The sequence below is a fragment of the Colletes latitarsis genome, chromosome 4 (genome assembly GCF_051014445.1).
Source record: "Colletes latitarsis isolate SP2378_abdomen chromosome 4, iyColLati1, whole genome shotgun sequence".
NCBI classification, from domain to species: Eukaryota; Metazoa; Arthropoda; class Insecta; order Hymenoptera; family Colletidae; genus Colletes; species Colletes latitarsis.
Genome location: NC_135137.1, coordinates 22,694,848 through 22,716,003, shown reverse-complemented (window position 1 = coordinate 22,716,003; position 21,156 = coordinate 22,694,848). Strand labels below are relative to the sequence as shown.

Here is a 21,156-nt window from a genome sequence, read left to right as displayed (position 1 = left end):
TATAAAGAAATAAGTTAGAATTCAAAATTACAAACAGGTTAATTTTGTATATACATTACTTTGTTGAAAAATTTTACGAACATTTATGAAACGAATGTTGAAACAATGAGAAATAAAACTTATACTTGTATCTATTTATCACTTTTAATTTTGCCTTTCCTTTCTTCTAATAAGAAAATTACGTTACCGTTGCTTTTAGACCATGTTATAATATAATACATATACAGTTTAAGGACATATGTAATTCGTGGAAAGTGAAAGAAAAAGTGAAAAGAACGCTTCCCACCAATCAAAAGCGATTGCGAAGAATCACAAATCACTGTTAAAAATCACCATGATTGGAAATGAACGTGATCGAATTACGAGTGATTCAAAAGTAGCAGTTCACGCCATCTCTAGACATAACTAGTGCTGGAGTCGGATGTACCAATAATAAGCAAGTACCTATAATTTGATGAATACCAACTACCACAGGCGTCGTCAAAACTGCGACACTCATATGAAAACTAGGTTTACTGCTTTGGGCGCCCTCAAAAGCACATATTCTAGAATCCAACGGAAAAAGTTTAATGGCCACCGATATAATTGCAAATGGCGGATATGACGGTAGAGGATGGGTCTTGATTTCACATGCCCAAAACTAACAGTTTTAAAAATGTCGTGTAGTATCGACGCGCGATATTTTTAATGGTGTTTCTTATTAAAATTAACGTTACTATTTTACGTGGCTAATTGAAAGTTGGGTAAGTGTAACAAAGTACGCGGGAAAAAATGACTCGTGGCCGAAGACACGCGCCCTCAGTTAAACTCATCCGGTAATCGTTTCAAGGCACGTAAGCGCGTGGAATTTCGAATAAATCGATAACATTGTGATTGTATGTGCTTGCGATCGGGAAATATCGTTTATTACATGAAATATGTTGCAATATCATCGATAAAAATTATTTGTATAAATTATAACGTGCATAATCATAAGGAGATGGTAAACAATGAATCTGTTCGCGCGGTATCAATTGCACGCCGCGTGCTTTTAGTGTATTCTATTACACGTTTTTAATATAACAAAGTATAATTATTGGAAAGATTTTAAGTAATTTAATTTTTTCTTTTTTATATTGGGTAATTTATATATAGATGCATTGATCCGTAATTAATGTTACGGTTACAAATGAATTAGTAATGAAATTAACCCTTCTACTTCTACATTTGTAGAATCGCTGTATTTGTAGTATGGATGTAATATCTTAAGTACGAAAAGAAAAACTTGTACAATTATTATGTTGAAAAAAATTTTGTTTATTTTCACATAGTTGTGCAATTTATATAATGATTGAGTCGTTTTGTTAGACGTTAAATAAAACGATATGATTATTTACTTTTAATTCAGAAATTTTTAAAAGTACTTATTTATTCGTTACAATTTATGTTTTATATATTCCTTATAAGAAAAGAAGTAAATGTTTGTATAATATAGTTTATGTTACTTTTTACATAGAATTTATAAATAAGAATAAAATTAAATAAGAAATAGAAAATTAAAACTAATTTTGTTTATGAATTTTAAAGCTGCGATTTAAATATGCATTTGTTTATACAATATTTTGATTTATTGGGTCTGGAATATTTAATGTATCATAAATAATGTTTTTTAATTTTTATATTATTATTGATAATATTTACATATTTTTAAATATATTTTTTATAGGGATAACAAATAAAAAAGGTTTGATACAGGATAAAACAATAAAAATGCCTGCTGTGAGCATTTGTGATCCTGTTGCAGCTACACTTCGTCGTACTTTAGAGAATAATCAGCCCAAAGCATCGGATGATGTATCAACAAGTTTAATTAGTAGTGCATCTAGAATTCTCCAATCAGAAATTCAATATAAGGAAGTAGACAATTATCAAACAATGATTTTGGATCAACTTAAACCCAAGTATATTGTATTAAGTTTACCAAACTCTGAAAATTCAGATGATAAAGTGAAAGATGGTACAACTTATATAAAAAGAAATGAAAGAACAGTTAAAGGACTTAGTTTACCGGAACCAATCACAACTTTATATTCCCCAAAGAAAATCAGTCTTGGATGGAAGGACACAATTCCAGTTGGGGCTGGCATGTATAATGTTGGAAATACTTGTTATTTAAATAGCACTCTTCAGGCACTGTTTCATATACCTGCTCTTGTTAACTGGTTATTGTCAGATACGCATCACACATCAAAGTGTGAACAAAATGGTATGTTTTGAAAATTAGCATTCTTTTAGCAGTTTATATTGCATATTCCATGAATGATGAAAATGAGATTAAAATTATAATCCCACAGTTTTGTGTCGTATTTTGATAATAGGTTAGTTTTAGATGGAGGTGGAGAGTGCCTTACGTGTGCAGTGGCTAAGACTTTGCAATTTAGTCATCAGAAATCAGGGTGTGCCATTAAACCATTCTACATATATAACAAATTAAAGCGTGAGTATTAAAATATTAATAATTTAAGCCAAATCTCATATTTCATACATAATGACTCAATTTATTCATTAGTCATTTGCCGAACCATGGTACCAGGACAGCAAGAAGATGCACATGAATTTTTACGTTATTTATTAGAAGGCATGGAAAAAGCTTATTTAGCAAGATACAAGGCTAGCAAATTAGACAGTTATTCTAAAGAAACAACTCCTATTAATCAAATTTTTGGTGGTTATATACGTACTGAAGTAAAATGTTTACAATGTCGACATGTTTCTACTACATTTCAACATTTTCAGGTACATAAAATAGAATCTTTTACAAACGTACAGTAGAAACCAAGCATTCTTTATATTTTTGTAGGATTTACTGGTAGACATTCGTAAAGCAAGTACTCTGGATGAAGCACTAAGTAGTTATTTTAGTCGTGAACAATTAGATAACAATGATTACAAATGCGAAGCTTGTAAAAGAAGAGTTCCTGCCACAAAACAATTTAGCCTAGAACGACCTCCTAAAGTGCTTTGTGTACAGTTGAAGAGGTTTAGTGTTCTAGGAGGAAAAATATCTAAACATATAGGTTTTAAACAGATTATTGACATGGGTTCTTATCTTTGGAGAGAACCAGGAGAACCTATACAATCACTTACGTATAAACTTATGTCAATAGTTACACATATGGGTCCATCTGTAAATTGTGGACATTACACAGCAGTTGCCAAGGTTTCAACAGGCCATTATTATTCCTTTGACGATTCTTGTGTATGTATCGATAATATTCCATTATTGATATATTTCTAAGATTAAATTTATTAATATACTTTGTTAATATACTTCAGTATGTTTGTACATATATTGTTCATAACTGTTTGTATATTCTTTTTATATAGGTTCGGCCAATTAGTTTGAGTAATGTATTAAGTACAAATGCATATATAATGATTTTTGAAATGGAACAACAGACACAAACTCAGGTTCAAAATCAACAGACTGTTAAATTAAATGGTACATTGACTATAAATAATACATTATCTTCACCAGGAAGTCCTATGAATAAGAATATAAGTCCTAAACCATCAACTTCTGGATTAATCTCTTTAAATGGATCAGTGAATGGCACATCAATTTCTAAAGAGATTATTGAAAGTTCAGAAATAAGTTCACAAGCATTAGCAAGCAAAAGTACAGAACTCCAATTTTCTATACAGAAAGGTACAAATTTTATTGGGCCACAGTTACCACAAAAATTACTAGATAAAACTCAACCGAGATTAATTATGCATATTAAGAATGGAAAAATTTTAAATGGGAATAGTTTGGTTCCTTATGATGGATCCAGTGAAGAAGAGGATATTACATCTATTGGAACATTAAAAAGTAACACAAATTCAAATACTTTGTTAAAAACAAATATTTCTCCTAGTGGCGCTAATAATGGTATGCAAAAAAGTTCTACAGTAAAGAATAATTTATCTAAAACCATTATTAATTCTAAAGACATACAAAAATCTGCATCAAAGGCAAATGGCAATAGTATTTCTCAGAATCAAACTAATATAACACAATATACAAAAATACAAAATGGTTCTAGTTGTAATATAATTACAAGTGTAATAAAATACCAAAATGGTCAATCAGAAACAAATAGTAAAACAGAAAACAGTAATAATAAGACTAAGTGGCATCAGTCTGTTAGAGTGAAGGTAGGGCATGACGAGAAAGTAATTACAAAAGCTGCAAGTAGCAGTATGAAAGGTTGGCAAGTCTCGAAAGATACTTTTTCTCCTTCATCAGCTGCAACACCCAATGGGTGGTCAGTTACTGATAAGTAAGTCATGTTTTAAATTTCTAATTTAAATACATATTAAATATACTTATTTAGTTAAACATTATTATGGTTACTATAATATTTTGTAATATTATTAATTTAATAGGGAAGATATTAATAAAAGTAGTCAAAATAATACAACACCCAGTGCGGCTGCTTTAAGGGATTTTAATGGAACAAATCGTTCCGAAACAGTTTCACATTTATTGAAGATGTCTCATCGTGGTTATGGCAGTTCTGCGGGTCAGTACAACAAAAGAATTTTCTCGAAGAACCCACCGAATCCAATACTTTCCTCCGAAATCCTCACCAATTTATTGTGTATCCATGTATACTGAATCAACAAATTCTATAAAGAGCTGTAAGATAAATGTTTAAAGTCATAAACGAAAAATTCATGCATTCGATGAAATAGGTCTGAACGAATTGTATCAAAAATTATATATAAATCTCTAATGAAAGTATATACTTCTACTATAATCCTCTTGAGCCTGTGTTATACCAAAATATGTTATGTCGTCTATTAACAAATTATATTAAGTGATAAGTTGTCACTATTAAATGGTAATATAAAATTTAATAAAAACTGTGAGTGGTCAATATTATTAAGTAAGGTTCTTAGAACATATCTTGTAAACCGAAGTATATTGTGAAATGTATTGTTTACAGTTTCGAACTGGAATGGCAATAGGACGCATTTAGATCGAGAAATTGACAATGATAGACGGGAGGATCGTAAACGTCATTTTAATACTGACGATGAAGAAATAGATCGAGGACGCGTGAAAAAAGTGAAAGATCATCGAATATACGAAGAAAGAAGCAACACTGGGTATAATCCTTTCCAAGAATATCAAAACGGGAAAACATGGAACCGATCTCTTGGTGGATATTACCGGAGGCATTACTACAACACTTCTAGCCATACTCGACAACGCCATGGTAGAAATTACAGGGCTCCACATTATAGATATCATAATCATTCTCGAGCACATTGGCAACGAGAATAAAACTAAGGAGAAAACTCATTGGAGATAAACTTCAAAAGCAATCTGATACTTAAAGACTTTATTAGTTTTCAATTGTTGAAACAAATTATAATTTTTCAATTAGTTAAAATTGAAATACAGAAGTGACAGTGTTGATTTAGAAAATTAATGTTGAAAGCAACTGTTCATATTTACTCTAATGAATCGCTAAACTGCGTTGTAAGAGCCTTAGTATGTTCCTGACAGAGTCATGTACTCTATCGTTGTTTTATAGCTCATATGACTGTGGACATTTTAATATACAGAACGTTGGGGATGAGCATCAGCAACTCTGCCAATCTTGTGTTCAAAATGAACGAAGAAAAGTTTGTCATAAAATTGTGCGCTATTAATTTAGACTTGTACGTATAGTATTGAAGGATTGTATGGATGGATGTAACATTTAAAAATTATATGAATAATATTTAAACAGTATATAGCTAAAGAGTTTTAACAACTTTTTAGAATTAATTATTTAGGTTTTAGGTATAGATGTGAAATATGTTATTTAATTTGAATTATGCAATTGAATATGTTATTTGTAAAATAATTTAACATTTACACAATAATACGAAAACTTTTAATAACTATTTTATACTTACATTATTTGTGTTTCTTAAGTATCAATATTATTGTTAAATTGAAATTACAAACAGGACATATATATATCACTTGGTGTACCTTTAATCGTTTATACAAATTATTCATATATTTCAAACAGAAAAATTTTATATGATTATTAACGAATTAAAAATTTTTAAATCATGAAACTGAAATTAATAAGAGGATATTTTTAAAGTTTTTGGAGATAATTTTTCGTTCTTTACATCAATCCGTCCTTTATTTTAATTACGAAAGATACTTTTCCTTAGAATTGTAGCAAAGCAAGTTCAATTAAACAGGGAATTTTCAGTGATAATTAGCATCAAGAAAAGCTGTTTTTCGTAATTGCATACCAGAAAGAAAGATTTATAAAACAGTACGCGAACAATTTTTCTTAATACTTGATGAATGTACATACATGTGAATATACATGAATTTTTTTTATTTTTTCCTTTTTTTTCTTATAGATTATGTATACGTATGAAAATAATTCCAGAATGGCTGGGGAATTGTGCATAATCGGAAGAAGTGTTTAATGATAGTGATGAGTAATAATATTGAATTATTAAAATACTAATTAAAAAGAAATTGTAAATTGCATAGATAAGTGTAGAATTTTAATATTATGGACTTTTCATAGAACAGTAAAAATTACAAAGTCATATAGGTAATTTGTTAAGGAAAGTGTAAAGTCGGCTGTTTTGTCGGCTCGTTACATATAATATATAATACCTCGTTATATTTACAAATGAAATACTAGCCAACAAAATGCAACAGACATACGTTAAGATCTGGCGATTATTACGAATCTAATTAATTATCAGTTTCTTTATTTCTGAAGGTACATGTATTTGATATGTGTACATTTGGCCTATACCTTAATCATTAATCGTTTAATAATCATACTAGCTTGATATTGCGATAAATATAATTATCATGATGTAACCTTGTAGTAAGCACGATGTTATTGTATCCGCTGAGGTAGAATTAATGGTCTTTGCATCATGCAAATTCATATACCATTTGATAGATCAAGAATTGGAGTTTTGTAAATTCACTACGTTTAATATTGTAAACGTATAATGATAACGATTGTACAGCGATAAACGCCAGATTTAATCTATGTACTACCTATCTCAAATAAAAAAAGAATGTCGTTTGTATGATGTTTAAAATATATATGGTAAATCCATAGAAGCCAAGTTCACATCGTAAAAAAAATAAGACTATCGCGTTTTCGAGTGAAACTAATGTAAAGTTTATTGATACACGTAATTTATTTTAGCATTTTATCAATATTATATGTCGTCAATGGAATGTCTTTATAATTTGTAAAAGCAATTCTGTATATTTCTAAATTCCTCCGTCATCCTTAATGGAATTTCTAATTGAAAAGGAAGAAACTTCCCAAAGCGAGCTCATAAAAACGCTCGAAAGAAATGTGAGTATTTACATAGATTAACCCTTTTATACTCGGAACATGTTCATGCAAATTAATTTTGTTTCAATTAATAGATTTTATAACACAAATAATATCACATTATTATCATGTGAATGTTCGAATAATGAATATCTATTATATACTCATTTCATGACTTAGCATGAAAAAGTTCGGGGAGATTACGATTTCCGTGGCCCCAACTTTGAAGGTTATATTTGTGTTCTTGGGGTCATTCTAAGAAAAAAATATATATGTCACAGGTATCGAATGGGCGTGGTTTAGTCGGAAAAGTAATTTTTTGTTTTTTATAAATCTGCAAATATCTCGGTAACTATGCGAAATGTGGCAAAATATCACGAGACTTTTTTTGTAGAAAATAAAATTTCTAACAATTTATGTCCTCTGATATTTTTTTATTAACTGCGCAGTTTCCGAGTATATTTATTGCAGAACAATTCCACCCCTCCCTCCCTTCCCTCCCCTCCACGAAATGATGGTCGAGGGAACGTAGAGGTTCTGTTCACAACTGCTTATACGAGACTCAAGAAATGTCCCTGTATTAAAACTCAATTAGTAATGAATATTATTGAGGTATTGGGTTAGGTCTGGGTTAGTATATTATCCGGCCGCCGTAGGGCGGCCGGTAACGCTTTCGTGAAATAATAATGTTGTTTAAATAATTTGTTATTATTTCACAAAACATCATTTTAATGTTTTTTATAAGAAACTCAATTTTCTACAAAATAGGTCTCCTGATATTTTGTCATATTTCGCATAGTTACCGAGATATTTGCAGATTTATAAAAAACAAAAAAACCAATTTACCGGTTAAACTAGGCCGAATTGGTACCTATAACATATACAATTTTTTTCTTAAAATGACCCCAAGAACAAAATTTAACCTTCAAAGTAGGGACCACGGAAATCGTAATCGTGCTAAAAGTTCAGATTAGTGATACAAAACAAACTTAACAACTACAATTTATGGATATAACAAAATAAAAGGTTCATTAACATTTCCTTAATAAAATTACAAAAAAATTAAACGCAGACAAGTAACAAAACACAAAATTAATTGTATTTATTTAGGTAGCAATCTTAAAAATAGAAAATCATTATAATTTAAGAATCAATTTTGAGTTGGAAAATAAGCTCACATGGTTTAATAATATTTCACGTGGTCTGGCGGATAAACTTGATTCATTATGGAGTTTAGCTGAAGTACGCCTTCCACAAGGAAGTGAAATAAAACAGTTTGCTGACCAAATTTCAAGTTCATGGACTTCCATAAATCAGCAGGTAATATTGGGTGTGCTTCTAAAACATTTTTTTGTTTTTAGTTAAATGTATTCTTTTATTTTACGTATTTATCTACCTTATACTCATTTTTATCAAAATCCATTTTCAAAAGATGAAATATTTTCTTGAATAAGTATATTATTTAAAAAATAATTGAATTATATATATATATACACATACATACGTACATATATATAGATTTCTGAAAAATATTCTAAAATTCGAATGGCTAGTCGCACACTGCATGGAGTACCATTATCATTGCTACTAGATAAAATAAAAAAGGAAGTAATTTTATTAAAAGAATTATTGCAAGTTTGCAAATGTACTTATGATAAAAAATACATATTAAAGGGATACAAATTAATTATTGACATTGAAGAACTTATAAACAACTTAGATAAGTGTGATAGTAAGGTAAAACAAATTACTTCCATACTATTCTAAATGATAAAATTTAATAAGAAAAATATTAGTTTAAATATAATTTTCAAATTTCAGTTACAACAGTATTTGTCTGTATCAAGCATTACTCCACATATTATAAAATTAGAATCCACAGTGGACAAATATATCTCGAATGTTAAATTACTATCTACAAAAAACTCATTCTTATGCGATTTGAGTATCTTTTCATTAGTTGCAAAACTTCTGACAGGCGAATTGTTAGGTCATGAATCCATTGATCCCAATTATATTTTAACAGAAAATGTGCCCAAAAAACCAGTTTTCATTATTAAGAATATTAAACGCAAAGCTACATACCCTTATTATCCAACATAAAAAGTATATAGGATATACACGTGTACATGTATTTTAATTAATTTTAATAGATTGTTTATTATTCAAAAATTTTCCAAATAAACCACTATATTGATGACAATGTACATAATTATTAACAGTAAATAAGAATGTCTTTATTTATTTAATCAATATCTTTATTTACTTAGTGACTGATATTTGGCAACGTGCTGCAAATTGGACAAATAGAATTTACAGCAATAAAAGTATACAAGTCCTTATTGATACTATACACAATATTGAGTATATTACTTTACAATATATAAACATATAATATTTGAATTTTGTCAAACGGAAAAATGGCTTACATAATATGAATCTCATTTTTCATGTAGAATAGGAAAAGAGAACAAGTACAATATAATGTTCATGGAATGAAAGTTAGAAAATTAGTGTAATGTACATATATAAGACAAGGTTATTTTTGCTATTAAAATGCTAAATACCACTGATAAGTGTGATACTGAATTTTGATACTTAAAGACTAGATTAAAAAATACCTTCAAGATCTGGTAAAGTAGGTGGTGCAAGTTTTAGAGAATGATCTTTATTGCGCATAAATTCTGGTGGTAAAATTTGTTTATGTTCCTGTAAAACAATCAGTTTCAATTAATATAGTTGTATCAATATATTAAACATTTAATTTTTACTTTATAGCAAAATAATGTTGCTTACATGGATTGATCTGGTAGGATGTGTAATACTAGTAACAAGAGGTGCCCATCCCTTTGAATTTAAACATTTATAACAGGATTTAGGTTCCCCCAAACACTCTGAATGAAAGCCATGGCCACAATTAAAAATTATAATGTAGTCCGTACCTTGTGATAACAAGTGTTGACATATAGAACAAATTATTGACAAACTGACACAGGCTTTACCAGCATCTCTATGGTAGAGAAATGTTAGGATTTAAAATAAATACATACTAATATTAAATAAATTTAATTATTAAGTCGTTTCATACCTTAGTGACTTTTTTAGTGCTTTGTGAAGCTCTAAACTGACTAAACGTGCAGTAGTCTCTACTAAAGTTTGTTCGTATCGAGAATGAGTAAGTACTCCAGATAATAACTGTCTTATATCACCTATCGTTCCGCTGGTCGCCAAAGGATGTTTCAAGATCTGTTCTAATACCGTTGATAATGCTGTTGTACCACTGAGAAATTCTAACACGATCCTTAATAATTTTCCACTTAATTTTTCAACTGCAATTCATTCAATTCAGTTAATATTTATTCCACAAATAAAATGGAAAGTATATTACTATACAGATAATTCCATCTTGAATTTCATTGAAATGTACAAAAATGAAGAGAAAATATTACAAATTTATTCAAATTAAAAAAATGCTATATCTGTATCATAGTATTCCTACAGAGTGTTCCCATAATTACAAGCCAACATGTTTATAGTGACAACTGTATTGAACAATTACAATAGAAAAGATTTTACTATTTTTTTGTATAACAAACATAATAGTGTATGTCAATTTTTTACTTTTGTAATATTTTTCGAGTAATAAAAATGATTCTTAATTTTTTAAATGAAATGTGAAAAATATGTGTTAAGTTATATTCAACTACACAATAAAAAGATGTTCGTACAATAGTTCTTTGGTAGAACGAGCTGAAGGTCGATCTAATTTTCTTAAATGGAATGCTATATTTTTTTCTTTAGAAAGGAATAGCAGTCACTGAGAGAAATCCAAAGAGATGCTATACGATATTATTGTGAATTCGATAAAGGTAAATTGTTGGCTTACGTTTACGTCTTGCATCGGTCGACGACCAACAGCCAGCAGCCGCTGCCGAGCAGCGATTGTTTGTATTCGTATCAAGTTACTGCAATTATGATATTATAAAGAAAGATTAAAGAGAGCTAATACAATAAATTATCGATTGTAATTTTCACTAACATGTTGAATACTTGGTAATTACGCAGATGGTTAATGACCTCGCTGATTTTGATGACCTTGAAATATATTGTCAATGTCACTATTCTGAACAACTTTTCCTTATATATGTTACTGCCGCTCGGTCTTAATGTAATAATTAGTGTAGTTATTAGGGGGATCTGCGGGGGGGGGGGGGGGGCAACCCCCCAGTCAGCAAAACGAATTTAATATATTACTGTTCAAGTCGTGGAGGATGTGTTATTTTTTTGCTCCGCAGGGCTGAAGTTCCATATTCTTGTTTTTTGTTGCAGGAAAAAAGTGTCTGAAATTGTGGCTTTGAACTGACCGTCAGTGAATGACGGCAATAAAATTATTTTTGCGAATATTTGGAAAACGAAGGCGAAGCGGCGGTAATATGTATAGGGAAAAGTTGTTCAATATAGTGACTTTGACAACATATTTCAAGGTCATCAATCATCTGCATAATTACCAATTCGTTTTAACTGGAGCGCTGCCCCCCCCCCCCCCCCCAGAACTATACTAATACCGATACCAATTTTTAATATAATATATCTCGAAAACTAAGGCTGAGTGCCGGTCACATGTATAGGGAAAAGTTGTTCAGAATAGTGACCTTGACAACATATTTCAAGGTCATCGAAATCGGCGAGGTCGTCAATCATCTACATAATTACCGAATAATTTTTTATCCTTCTACGTGTCCAGCATCGTTGAAAACATACATTTGTAATCGCTTTAAAAATTGTTTCTGAACACTTTTTAACATTTTGCCCGATATTGATCTGCATGCGATCGTAATTCTTGTTCGTAAATTATTTACATTGTCTATTGGTGTCTGAAAAACTACTTGTTTTAAATAGCCCCACAGAAAAAAGTTACATGGAGAAAGATTGGACGACCTTGGAGACCATCAATTGGTCTTGCATTAACGTTTCCTTCAAAAAAGAAGGGTCCAATTATTTTGCGATTATGGATACTAAAGATCAATTGCATGGCCTCCAAGGTCGCCCAATTTTTCTTCATGTGATTTTATTCTGTGGAGCTATTTAAAATAAGTAGTTTTTCAGATACTAGTAGAAAATTTAAATGATTTACGAACGAGCATTACGATCGTTTGCAGATCAATATCGGGAGAAATGTTAAAATGTGTTGAGAAACAATTTTGTAAAACGATTACAAATGTGTGTTTTCAATGATATTGGACACGTAGAACGATAAAAAACTATTCAACTTGTAAGTGAAAATTACAATCGATAATTTATCGTATTAACAATAATCTTCAATCTCTGTTTATAATATTATAATTGCAGTAACTTGATACGAATGCAAACAATCACTGCTCGGCAGCGGCTGCTGGCTATTGGTCGTCCATCGATGCAGGACGTAAACGTATGCCAACAATTTATCTTTATCGAATTCATAATATCGTATAGCACCTCTTTGGATTTGTCTCGGTGACTGCTATTACTTTCTAAAGAAAAAAATATAGCATTCCATTTAAGAAAATTAGATTGACCTTCAGCTCGTTCTACCAAACAACTATTGTACGAACATTTTTGTAATAACTACAACTCCTTCCGAGATATCCTGCTATACTCACTTAAACAAGACACCCTGTATATAAACTTTTATATAATATAAAAATAAGTGTGGATTCTATTAAAGAGATTAAAGGTTACTATCGTTTTTTGAAAAATATTGCAAACATAAAAAATTGACATACATTGTTATATTGATTATAAGAAACAATACAACTATCTCTTATTTAACTTTTCCGTATACTAACATTTTTATAAAAATATACTAGTTAGTAACTGCTTGAATATCCTGTATATTCATATTAAAACATAATATACCTTTCTCATCGTTTGTCTTTGAGTGTGTTTGAAGTATTGTTTCCATGAGCGGCATCCAATCTAAAGTTCCAGCAGATCGCCTGCACAAACCAGCAATCTGTATTGTAGTATGAATTGATTCATCTTCTGAAACCTTGCTTTGGCAATACTAAAAAAAAGCTTTATGAAAAATTCAGAAAAACGAACTATCAATATTTATGTTATTATATTAATCTTATATAGCATATTTACCAGTTCAAGATTATTTTGAAATTCTTTTAAAAGAATATCGAACGCATCTTGATAATTACCCAACTTTTCTAGCATGACTGCTTCAGCATCTTTATGATTTGCTTTTTGAACTATTTTCAGTGCTTCATTCAGCCTGCAACCATGAATTCCTTGAATATGATCAACAACCTACATAAAATAAAATGATTATAATTGGAAATAATATTTTCTAATCATTTCAGTGATTGCAATTCCAGTTTTTACATACACGGTTTGGTTGTAATTTGCACATTAATTCCAAATATTTTTCTAACAATTCAGCTGTAAGGTCCAATGAGATATCCTCTTCTTTATATTGGACTATTTGATATAGTGCTTCAAGTAAAGTATATTGCAAGTTTGGAGTACTTTCTAGTTTTTGTAATGTTTCATCAACTTTATTTTGCATATGTGTTCCTATAAGCATAGCAAATTGATTTGCATTGATTCCTACTAGAGATTCAGCATTAGCCATTATAACTGCTTGCAAGGAATTTGGAGAAAGGTGTTTCAACCAAGGCCAAATATCATGATGTCTAGATGGATGCAATATCATACATTTACAAACTGCGATCCAATCTTCTCTTGCACTGTATAGCAACTCCGCAACTCGCATACTGTAACATTATGTACTGCGATACAAGTTACTATGATATTATTAATATTAATAATATATATTATACGATTTTTCGGGATGTGGTATTAACAGTATATTTTTGTTCATTGGTACATCCCATCATGCCAATAAATATGGCGATTTTAGAAAAAGTTAAATTCCATAATGGGAACTATCTTACGATATAACTTGTTTTGTATAGTGATGCAAGTGCAATATGCACTTGTTTTGTAAACAAAATCATGCATTTTTCATTATATTAATCGATTCTTTTCATCATTCTGTATATAAAAGTATTGATACATGACCATTGAAAACGTAATGCTGTAAGACGTTCAAACGCTTCTGTAACAGTGATATTAAACAATTTGTTTTAATCTTAACTTTCATGCCATCGAATGAAACAAAAGACTGCAGATACATTTTCATCTCAAATTTTTATTTTAATTTATAAAAATATATATAGTGGTTCTACCCGATCAGAGTATTCAGTATAACACATATCTGCAACATTTTATCCAGTTTTTTTTTATTGTGCTTTACAAATACTCTGAACATAACTGAACATAACAACTTTCAAATTATTAATAAAATCTATTGCGACATGTTTCAAACTGACTCAATGTAACATACTTAATTAACATAATCTGAAAAGCAAAAGCATTCAAAACATAAATCCATTACGAATCAAATTAAATGTGTTTACAGATTGCATTAACAATTGCATTGTCATCAATGTAAAATTTATGTAGCATATTAGATCATGATATAATATGATGAATATAATTTTAACATATAGATGCAATTCTTGAATACAAATATAAAATATGAATCTCATATACAGTATTACGTTTTCATACTTGTATATGTGTAATGGCAAAGAGAATTGATTGTGTAAAAAAAAGTGCATGATATCACTTAAAAAATAAATATAAGTACATAGTGCCAAAAATGAACTAAGCTTGTCCCTATTTCTAGAATCACTCTGTAGATTTCAATAACATTGAAAAAAACCAGATTAAAGAGATTTGTAAAATTAGGTAATTTAAATATATTTTAACATATACTTACAAGTTAGCTCTCTCTGCTAAATTAAGTAAAGTATTATCTGATATATTACGTAATTTTTTTGAACGCAATAATCCCAGTATTGCATTTTCTTTATCAGTCTTAAGCTCTTTTGATGATCCCATACTCGAATCAGTACATAATATTTCTATCATTTTATTTAACATACTAGGTTCCAAATTAACAGTATTTTCTGCAACTTCATTAGTTATGAAAATAAGAACTAAATTTCTTTGATCATCAGTAATGTAATCAATGTTCTTCGAACTAAGTGGTGTGTTAGGCATAACAATATTTAATAGTATATCTATAAGTCTCTGTCGTTGTCTGAGACCCATTTCAGATGTGAATTCTGGTTCTTGAAAGGCAATCGCTATTACATCAAGGAACCCTTTTGCGTCAAATTGAAGCAAAGTTCGCAGATATGGGTATTGCCTTTCCGTATCATTAGCTAAACTTGAGTGCTGTGAAAGAAGAGCTCTTAGTACATCCGTTTTTGCTCTTTGAGACTTGCCCTCTGGAAGTTCGTCTCTAGGAAAGCCACGACCGGCAAAACAACAACTAGCATAGACCAGAATCGCATTACCAAGTTGTATACTATCTCGAGGTAGTGAATTTTTTGAATTTGTAAATGAACTTTGTAAAATCGGCACTAATTGATGAATTGGAGCAGTGAAATCTCCTAATGCTGTTGTTTGAAGATGTATTAAAGCCTCCCAAAGACCTCGTTGACGACAAATTGTTGTTACCTGTGAAATTTTTCAAGAATATCATGAGATCAAATACCATGAAAAAGATCATGAAATTATCATAAATATAATTTTTACTTACTTGATGAATATCTAAACAATCTACATCTAGTAACACTATAATTGCTTGAAGAGAATCCACTTTTTTCTCTTGATCATAAAGTGTAACTAATTGTTGAGCAATTAATGGTGGTAATCGAGGTCGTAAACTCCCATCTAACAAAGGACTTTCAAGGGCATGCAAATAACTTGTTTTAAGTCCCTCGGATTCCGAAACTAAGTCCCATAATTTTCCAAACAATAATTCTGTATTTTCTAATTGTATACAATAATCTACACAAATTGTGACTATTTCAAATTCTGCAGTTTCATCTGTTGGGCAACGATTCAGTTCATCCATGTACTGAACCAAAACCTGACATACTTTATCACGAGCTATTTGTTTACGACGTTGTTTTGAACCACGAAGGCCAACAACGGCCTTTCCTTTGTCTTGGTAGAAAGCAAATCCTAAAGCTAGTGCTTCTGGAAATCTTTTCTGAATTGAAAAAAAGTAACATTTCGTGAAAAGCGATGAATTTAATACATATATTGTAATAGACAAACCTGCATTGTCAGGTGCCTCAATCGTTCAGTCCATGTTCGTATGCAAACTACATGTAAACTTTTTGTACCCAAAAGTAAAAGTTGTGTACCAAATGTTACTACAGTATTATAACATGCTCGTTCACCAGCTAATGCCATTGCCTAATTTAAAAAATGAACAAATTACAATAACCAATCCTGGTCGAGTAGTTACTTGGTCTAATTGCTTAATTATTCTATACCTTTGAAACATTTCCACCAGTAGATAAGCCTTTAAAATGACTCGATGCATATGAAATACCAACACGGCTCATATCTAAAGTTTCTAAATTATCCTGTGCTCTGACATCTAATAGATGTAGTCTTTCTTGGGTGTCTAATACTGCTAATGATCTTGGATTTAACCATCGTAAATTACTTATTGTATATGGAAGAGTCATCCTTCTTAGAGGAAGTAATTTCACTCTTGAATCAGCTTCAGTGCATACCTAGTGAAGAAATTTAAATAATATTAACTATTTAGTAATGCAATTATTAATAAATAGAATTATGCAAAATTTATACATGATAAAAGTGAACCACATCATCTCTTGCAAGAGCCAGAACTGGGTCAATTACACGAGAAGCATCTGCAGCTTGTATAACAACAAGTTGCCAGGATAATTGTGGTAGTGCTATGGGAGCACCAGATAAAGGATGAGTTAATACAACACGCGAGCGTGGTCTTATGCAAACTACCATTACCTAAAAAATTTAACTAATGTATAGTGTGCATATTTAATATATCTTTGAAATTTCTTTAATAAATATATATAAACCTTTGATAATGTTGCCATTGCCACTAATGTATAATTTTTCAGAGGGTGTGACGGCAGATGATTTAATAGCAAAGGTTCTAATGTACATACTTCACCTTTAGACCCACTAAATAAACACCTGCTGTCACAGCCACGTACTCCCATAACTCTTGTAAAATTTAATTCGAAAACAGATCCACCGCTGTCGCTACATAGTGCTACTTTTGGTGAATCTGTAAACTATAATAAAGCAAATTAATGTCTAATAATACAAAATAAATAATGTCATTAATATACTTCAGGATTATGTAAAAACTCTTTAATGGTCTGAGAGTAAATTCTGAACGTATAATTATTTATTTGGATGTTTTTAGTTTATGACTTTGATCTCTTTACTATATTTCTTTCTTTATAGTTAGTTACAAGACTGTACAATTATAAATTATTTAAAACATTTTACAACTTTGAATTTTTATAATAAGTGAAACAACAATTGTGTTTTTAAACAGGATACAAATAGCTACTTCTGTTTCTAACAAAGAATTAAAACAAAATTTCAAGAATTTTATCTAAATAATATTTTAACTATTTATATATAATTTTAACTACGTTGTTGATATATGTAAATAAGGACAATTATGCACAAGATACAACGGACAACCTATGATATTAAATAGTAAATTCACAAAGTTATATTGTGTTATATTCTAGTTACGGAAGTTTTGAATAATGCCAAAAGTAAATCTTTACTTTTAAATTTAGAGTTTTTATTTATACCTGAAATATACTAGTTAAGTTTTATATTTATCAAACAAGATAATTACAGATTATTTTAAAAAATAAGTAATATTATAAACTAACTAATAAAATAATACAAACATATCTCACTTTAACATGTAATACAGCTGTATCAAAAAGATGAACATCAGTGAGTGTTCTTAGTACTTTTCCATTAGAGCTATCTATCATTAATATATGACCTCTAGCGAAACCAGCCAGTACTCTGCTCCCATCATAATTAAAACATAGTGCAGATACAGATCCCTGATGTCTTGCTTCCTGATCACACCATCGTAATGTTTGTGAAGAATCAAAGCCTAGTACCAGACCATGACTAGTACCAACTACTAACATATTCCCTCCAGCTGCAACTGCACTTGCTAAACCAGCATTGACTTTTTCCTACATAAATATACTGCTCTTATTAACATGTTCTGTACCATGTGTACCACTGATGGTGACATTAAACTTTCCATTTAGATAATATTTACCACCAGTGGCATGGAATATGTTAAACCTAACATAGCATTTATAAATATAAGATTAACTAAATATTTTTTCCCTTACACTAGCCGATACAATTTGTGAAGATATTCCTTTCAATACAACATGTCTCAAAATAGTACCAGAAGATGTAAGCTGTGAATTTCTATTTGGTTTATTTAAAGAGTTTAATGATAAATGACTCCCAACGCTTGTTGTTTCACTGCTACCTAATTTGTCACCAGGTGTTAAACCAATGTCATCATCTGTTCCAGATAATGATGCACAATCTGGTTCCGTCAATATACTTTCTAAGGAGGGTAGCTCCTCCACAGCAGGTATAGCATATTCTATGCTGTCCAACTGAAACAAGTAAATTTTATTATAGAATTTCAGTAATTTCTACTAATCGCTATTAGGAATTAACAATTTCAATAATAACGTAAATAAATTTAATTAAAAATGGTAACTCTAATTCTTATTAATTTGGTCATCATGCTGTTCAAAAAATTGTTGCTGGTTTCTCTTGTTTATAATAATAAATTCGGATTAATTTTTTTAATAAACTGAATTATATTGAAATATAATGTGACAAAACATTTGGACATTTAATAAACTATAATATTTGAACCTGAAAATTATTAATATAAACAATAATTAATATTTTGTTCAGTAGCCCTTAGCTTTAATTATATGTTACACACACTTGGACATATTTTCAGTAATTTTTTGGAAGTTATTTAGTTGAATATTCCACCATTCTTCAATTGATCGTATTTTAACTTTTCTTTTAATTTTATTGGTGTTATTCAAAATTTTCTGGTTCAAAAATCCCATCGGGGACCTATGGGATTTAAGTGATTGAGATGGCAGATGTAATACTTGGGGACAATTATATAGCAGATATTTTAAAACTATTTTGGCTTCATGCTTGAGGTTTCTATTTTCATAATATTTAAATATGTGTTTCACATCCATTGTAATTACACTTTTCTTAAGATTTTGTTACAAAGTATTTAGGATATTTATTTTGATCTAAAATTTGCGATATAACAACCAAGTGTCCAACTCCTTTTAATGAAATTACACAGCCACGTTTTATCATCAGATTTAAATTTATATGATTAAGCTTCGCTTCGTTTATGTCATACTAATATAATGTCTGAATATTAATTTATATCTATCACTGTTAAATGTGTTAAATTCATTTTTATCAGTGAAAATTATATCATTCTATGAACTGTCTTCTTTATGAATGCATCATTTTCCAAAAATTAATCTTTTCTTGAGATTTGCTTTGTTTATATGTAGTTTCTTACATACCACTTTACCATAAACAGCTGCTTTCAATACCTGGCATATTATATCTGTGTGATCTTTCCTATCTCTTCAAATACTTCTGAATTCAACTGAACAGCATTTAAACTAGAATTCCCTTTTATTTTTTTCAGAATAATACATTTGTCTCAAGCATCAAGTTTTCGTGGCTGATCTTTCTAAAAAATTCATTCAACTAGATTCTTGTCATTGTATTTTTGCCATGGTATTATCAGCCATTGTACTCTTTTTACTTAATTTTACAAAATTACAGATTTCTTGATACGTTTCTTTCTTTTTTTTGGTGAAAAATAACTAATTGCCATATACCAAATGAAATATTTTTCATTTTTCATCCTATATTTGAAATTTCTGGTTGATTGTAATAACTTTCAAATAATAATTAAGATTCTGAAGTGTACTCTTTATACTACACAATATTATGTTTGTGAACAGACGGCTAAGATATATCCATTATTCACAAGAAATACATAAATAATGAGTTCAAATATTTTTGTAACATCACATTTCAACATAATTCAGTTTATTGTTTGATATTGAAAAAGTATATGGAATAAATAAGTCCAAATTTAAGATTACAAATAATTGAAATCAGCAATAATTTTTTTAATAGCACAATGTTTGAATATTAATAAAAATCACTGTATGTATATACTTATGAAATGTTCAAATGAAAATAAAAACAAAAAGAAAGATAATGCTACATTAAAAAGTGTCTAATAATAAATTTTATCATTAATATTATCAAATATATTATAATAACCACATTATTTCAATACTATATTATAAGAAACAAGAAAGATAAGAGTTATAAAATCATTTACACAGAACATAACCTAAAAATTAAAGTTTTATAAAATTTGTACGTATAAGCATTTAAGTGATAAAAATGCTTAATTACCTCTTCGATATCTAAATTAATAACTTCTGTTGTGAGGTATTCTTGAGACTCGGCATCGAACCCCAACCCATTTTCAGCCATTTTTTATTCCACCTGTCATTCCACAGCTGATATGCGTAAATATAGCGGCTTTTCTCTAGGCATCTGTCATATATATTACTATTGTTAAGCTATCACGTGAATGTAGTGTAGGGAGCATAAAGTAATTCCCTAGTTACTACCGCAGATGGCGCAGTGAGCGTCGATGCCAACCCAGAGATGCCAGAAAAGCACCGAAGGTGCTTTCTCACACTATGCTAGATCACGCGTACGTGAGCTCGTGGAGTTTCGGAAAGTCGAC

The 21,156-nt window shown here is 29.8% G+C and overlaps 2 protein-coding genes across 7 annotated transcripts; one reads left to right on the top strand and one right to left on the bottom strand.

The window, feature by feature from the left end:
- Positions 1 to 558: 558 nt before the first annotated feature.
- Positions 559 to 9,301, top strand: Scny (ubiquitin specific peptidase 36). Of its 4 annotated transcripts, none has more exons than XM_076763268.1 (10): positions 559 to 743; positions 1,706 to 2,245; positions 2,363 to 2,476; positions 2,549 to 2,775; positions 2,840 to 3,238; positions 3,367 to 4,304; positions 4,411 to 4,547; positions 4,974 to 8,381; positions 8,466 to 8,675; positions 9,177 to 9,301. In XM_076763268.1, the coding sequence occupies exons 2-8, from the start codon at positions 1,750 to 1,752 to the stop codon at positions 5,312 to 5,314; spliced, it is 2,652 nt and encodes an 883-aa protein (XP_076619383.1). In that variant the 5' UTR covers positions 559 to 743; positions 1,706 to 1,749; the 3' UTR covers positions 5,315 to 8,381; positions 8,466 to 8,675; positions 9,177 to 9,301. The 4 variants fall into 4 exon arrangements, with proteins under 4 accessions (XP_076619383.1, XP_076619385.1, XP_076619384.1 ...); XM_076763270.1 differs by having other exon boundaries at positions 559 to 829; XM_076763271.1 differs by having other exon boundaries at positions 560 to 743; positions 2,369 to 2,476.
- Vps8 (vacuolar protein sorting 8) lies at positions 8,472 to 20,950 on the bottom strand. Of its 3 annotated transcripts, none has more exons than XM_076763266.1 (16): positions 20,817 to 20,950; positions 18,662 to 18,940; positions 18,203 to 18,496; positions 17,336 to 17,554; positions 17,082 to 17,261; positions 16,760 to 17,005; positions 16,539 to 16,679; positions 16,015 to 16,470; positions 15,187 to 15,932; positions 13,729 to 14,116; positions 13,482 to 13,649; positions 13,251 to 13,398; positions 10,444 to 10,684; positions 10,152 to 10,365; positions 9,977 to 10,064; positions 8,472 to 8,693 (listed from the first exon to the last, which is right to left on the bottom strand). In XM_076763266.1, exons 1-16 carry the CDS (start codon positions 20,895 to 20,897, stop codon positions 8,539 to 8,541), a joined length of 4,044 nt encoding a protein of 1,347 aa, XP_076619381.1. In that variant the 5' UTR covers positions 20,898 to 20,950; the 3' UTR covers positions 8,472 to 8,538. The 3 variants fall into 3 exon arrangements, 2 of the variants coding, with proteins under 2 accessions (XP_076619381.1, XP_076619382.1); XR_013079516.1 differs by having other exon boundaries at positions 8,664 to 8,693; positions 10,298 to 10,365; XM_076763267.1 differs by lacking the exon at positions 8,472 to 8,693 and having other exon boundaries at positions 9,525 to 10,064; positions 10,298 to 10,365.
- Between the last annotated feature and the right edge of the window lie 206 nt (positions 20,951 to 21,156).

Excerpts from the sequence above, each read along its gene's own strand:
- Scny (XM_076763268.1), top strand. The coding sequence starts at position 1,750 with ATGCCTGCTGTGAGCATTTGTGATCCTGTTGCAGCTACACTTCGTCGT. Across the intron at positions 3,239-3,366 it reads ATTCCTTTGACGATTCTTGT|GTTCGGCCAATTAGTTTGAG; the intron begins GTATGTATCGAT and ends CTTTTTATATAG. Across the intron at positions 4,548-4,973 it reads TGGTTATGGCAGTTCTGCGG|TTTCGAACTGGAATGGCAAT; the intron begins GTCAGTACAACA and ends TATTGTTTACAG.
- Vps8 (XM_076763266.1), bottom strand. The coding sequence starts at position 20,897 with ATGGCTGAAAATGGGTTGGGGTTCGATGCCGAGTCTCAAGAATACCTC. Across the intron at positions 15,933-16,014 it reads ATTGTTTAGATATTCATCAA|GTAACAACAATTTGTCGTCA; the intron begins GTAAGTAAAAAT and ends AAAATTTCACAG. Across the intron at positions 10,685-13,250 it reads AAAGACAAACGATGAGAAAG|TTGAAAAATTAAGTGGAAAA; the intron begins GTATATTATGTT and ends AATGAATTGCAG.